We start from the raw sequence: 3,561 nt of genomic DNA on the forward strand, positions 1-3,561 counted from the left end.
CACGTTTTGAAACGAAGATGCCTTTCGCCCACACACCGAAAACACCCAGATTTAGCAATATGTTCTATTGCTACGGCTGCCTGGATACCTGCGATGAAAACCATGGATACACCGGGAAAGACACCACCGCACTACCAAAAGGAACAAGTCAGGTCCCGGGCCGGCCAGCCAATCACAGCGCGGCCCAGGACAAAGGGGCGGGACTTAAAAAAAACGAGAAACGCCCCCGAATCGCGTTTTCACGAGAAAGCGTGATTGACAGCCTCTGTCTCCCAATGGCTAGCCTCCATTTATGGAGCTAGCCAATGGGAGACAGAGCCGGAACCAAAGACCATATGTAGGATCATGAGATTTCGCCATGGGCGGAGCAACTGCTACGCAGTTGCAACGCCCAGGGCGAAACCTAAAAATAAATACCGAAAAAAAAAACTGGCCCAGCCGCGAGGCAGAGGAATGCTCTCTCATTGAAGTTGCAGGAGCTGCGGGAGTCGGGCCGCTGCTTGTGCTGTTGTTGCCATGAAGCTGCGCAGGGCTGCCCTGCCCTCTCTCTGCCTGCTGCAGACCCTGGCCCTGCTCCTCCTGCCCTGCCTGCACCCTGCAGCCGCCGCCTCCTCATCCTCGTCATCATCATCATCATCATCCTCCTCCTCCTCATCCTTCTCCTCAAGCAGAGAGTCGCTCGGGAGGAGGTTCGGGGACCACATTCATTGGAGATCTCTGGATGATGGCAAGCAAGAAGCTGCAGCCAGTGGTTTACCTTTGATGGTCCTAATCCACAAGACATGGCGCGGTGCCTGCAAAGCACTGAAACCTAAATTTGCAGAATCCCAGGATATCTCAGAACTAGCCCAAAACTTTGTCATGGTTAACTTGGAGGATGAAGAAGAACCCAATGACGAGGCGTTTAGTCCTGATGGAGGATACATACCGAGAATCCTTTTTATGGATCCCAGTGGCGAAATTCATCCGGAAATCACCAACACCAAAGGGAACCCGAACTACAAGTACTTCTACAGCAGTGCCGATCATGTTGTTCACAGCATGACGGAAGCGCAGGAGAAGTTGACGGGGGACGCATTCCGTAGGCACTTTGAAGACGAGTTATAGTAGTGTTGAAGACATCGCCTTGTGCACATACACCCCCTAATTGCGACTGTGGAAGTTTTTTATTGAGAGATAATGTGCTAAGTATCAACTGCTATGTTAAACCCTTTAAAATACAGCAGAAATACCTTTTCTGCCAAGATTGTATCTAACTCTAATTTACTTTCCTTCAACATGAAATTGTTACTTATTGTTTTGAAAATGTGTTTACTTTGACTGTTTTTAGAGTTCAGTGTTTACTGGAGCAGACCAATTTCTTCATACTAACTCACTGCCGACTTCCCAGCATCCAACTCTACACTTTCAAAAATGTACCACAGGGGAGTGCCACTTATCAAGAGTTGGTCACTGCAGCATTGACTTTGGTCGTGTTAGACTGGGCGTGAAGCTGGAGTAAAATAAATATAAGAACTGCCATTTCTTACGAACCATGATTTTTTTGGGGAACAGTCTCAACCTTGCTAGTGTTTCCTGCTTTCCTGTTACATTGATGTTTCAACGACCATTTGTCTGTTTAAGATAGAACTTCTCTCCCTTGCAGACCAGCACCAACATGAGATAAAGGTTACTCTGTTTTTTGTTTTTTAATAAAGCCAGGATGATGCACTTCAATTCAGAAGTCGGCCTATACTTTACCTATACACAAGGCATGCTTTGAGAAGTGAAGGAGATACTAGGTATTTTAGTTTGCGATACTGGGTAACAATTTGAAGGGCGATGTAAACCTACACAAACAAAAGGAAACTGTACAGTATGGGAGACTGGAAAAAACTGTACAGTATGGAGACTGGAAAAACTTAAATTCAGGAGAGTAATATATTGCTAGTCTGCCAAGATTTCATAGATTTTGGCATTCATATCTATCTGTATAGATATCATTTATTTGGGCATTGATGAGTAAAGGTATGTTCTGAGATGTTTAATTAAAAAAACACAGCATGCTCCCTGCTACTTTTCTACCAGCTTCTCATCTGTTTTTGAGGATTTGTCTCCCCTTGGAGGACGCTGTGACAGGCCTCGGTAGAAGGCACTCGATCCTTGGCGAGTTTGGATTTTCCTTCAATGTATTACAAAGATGTGGGTTGCTGTAGATCACCTTTGACAACCAATGACACAAATGTACATAAGAATGTTCTCCATATTAGGGTCAAGAATTGGAACTTGTTGTTTTTAGTGTTTTGAGAAAACATAAGCGAGCATTATTATAAGTGTATTTTCTTTAAGCAATACAGACATTTTAATACATCTGAATGGCATTAGAACATTGGATTATCGAGTGCTCCTTTGAAAACAATGGAGTGTTCAAAGCTTTGGATGGCTGTAGAATTCCAGAGCATCAACATTCCAATGTTTAGCAGGGGCCTCATGGAGCCCAAGGGGTTTTCAACACCCTTGGGCTCTGTGAAGCCTTTGTTTGACATATTAGAACATTCTGCCCTCTAGGGGCGGAATGTTCTGATAGCCTTAGAGCCCTGTGTAGTGGACCCTGCCGGCCATTAAAGGCCTTCTCCAGCGTTAAAGGCCAAAGCCAAAGGCGGGCTCTAAGGCCATATTAGCAACTTGCAAAGAAAGGTAAACGGTTACAGTATATAAATATATACATGCATTTATGTGTAAGTTTTCAATGTTTTCCTTGTTCCATAGACTCTTTTGTTCCTGCACCTTAACTCCAGCTGGTGTTTCATTGAGCTTCAGTATCTGTAAAGATAACTGTACTTTAACAGCAAGTGACCCAAATGTAGCCTCATTGAAGGATCCGTGTCTTCTCACTGTTTTGTATTGTATTTTTGTACTACTCGGCTGACCTGAAATTGGAAAAATTAACTTTTTAAAAATGTGGAAAAAATAAATAAATAAATACCACAAAATCGGGAGCCCTGATCCATACTTGCCACCTCACTTGGTGCCACCGTGTGACACATGATATCGGCTCCCATCAAACGGTCGCCCGGTGAGGAGCCGATATCACACGTTGGGAGGGAAAATGAGCTAGAAATCACTGTAAATAGTGGTTTTCAGCTCATTTTCCAGTCTTTGAACAGCTGATGTCCATTAAGGGGTGTAAAAACATCCCAGGACATCGGCACCAGCCTCAGCAAGCTTTTTATTTTTGGGGGAGGAGGGGTCTTTGGGGCAGGGTGGGGCTCAAAAGTGCCTCTGAGGTACTTCTCGGCATGAATCCCCGCCCCCTCCAAGGCCAAGCCCCCTGCTCACACTGTAAGATTTTTTGTTCAGGTTGGCAGGTATGCCTAATCATAAGATGCAGCGGCCTCTTGAGCACACCCTTGCAGTTGGTCTCAGGCTGAGGACAGAATAAAAGGGAGAAGGAAGTTGGTGCCCACACTCTCATCACAGTATCACTATATGTGTCCTTTAAGCAGTGGGGGCTGTGGCAGCACGGCTGCCCTGGAGATGTGTAGCCCACTTTTCCTACAATCTCATGCCATACTCGATATA

General features: G+C 45.1%; 1 protein-coding gene across 1 annotated transcript; it reads left to right on the forward strand.

Annotated features, from left to right (window-relative positions):
- The first annotated feature begins 516 nt into the window (after window positions 1-516).
- Window positions 517-1,107, forward strand: LOC144772005 (thioredoxin domain-containing protein 12-like). Its single transcript, XM_078656222.1, has 2 exons — window positions 517-620; window positions 672-1,107. The coding sequence occupies exons 1-2, from the start codon at window positions 517-519 to the stop codon at window positions 1,105-1,107; spliced, it is 540 nt and encodes a 179-aa protein (XP_078512348.1).
- The last annotated feature ends 2,454 nt before the right edge of the window (window positions 1,108-3,561 follow it).

This window comes from Lissotriton helveticus, chromosome 8, assembly GCF_964261635.1.
Source record: "Lissotriton helveticus chromosome 8, aLisHel1.1, whole genome shotgun sequence".
Lineage (NCBI taxonomy): Eukaryota > Metazoa > Chordata > Amphibia > Caudata > Salamandridae > Lissotriton > Lissotriton helveticus.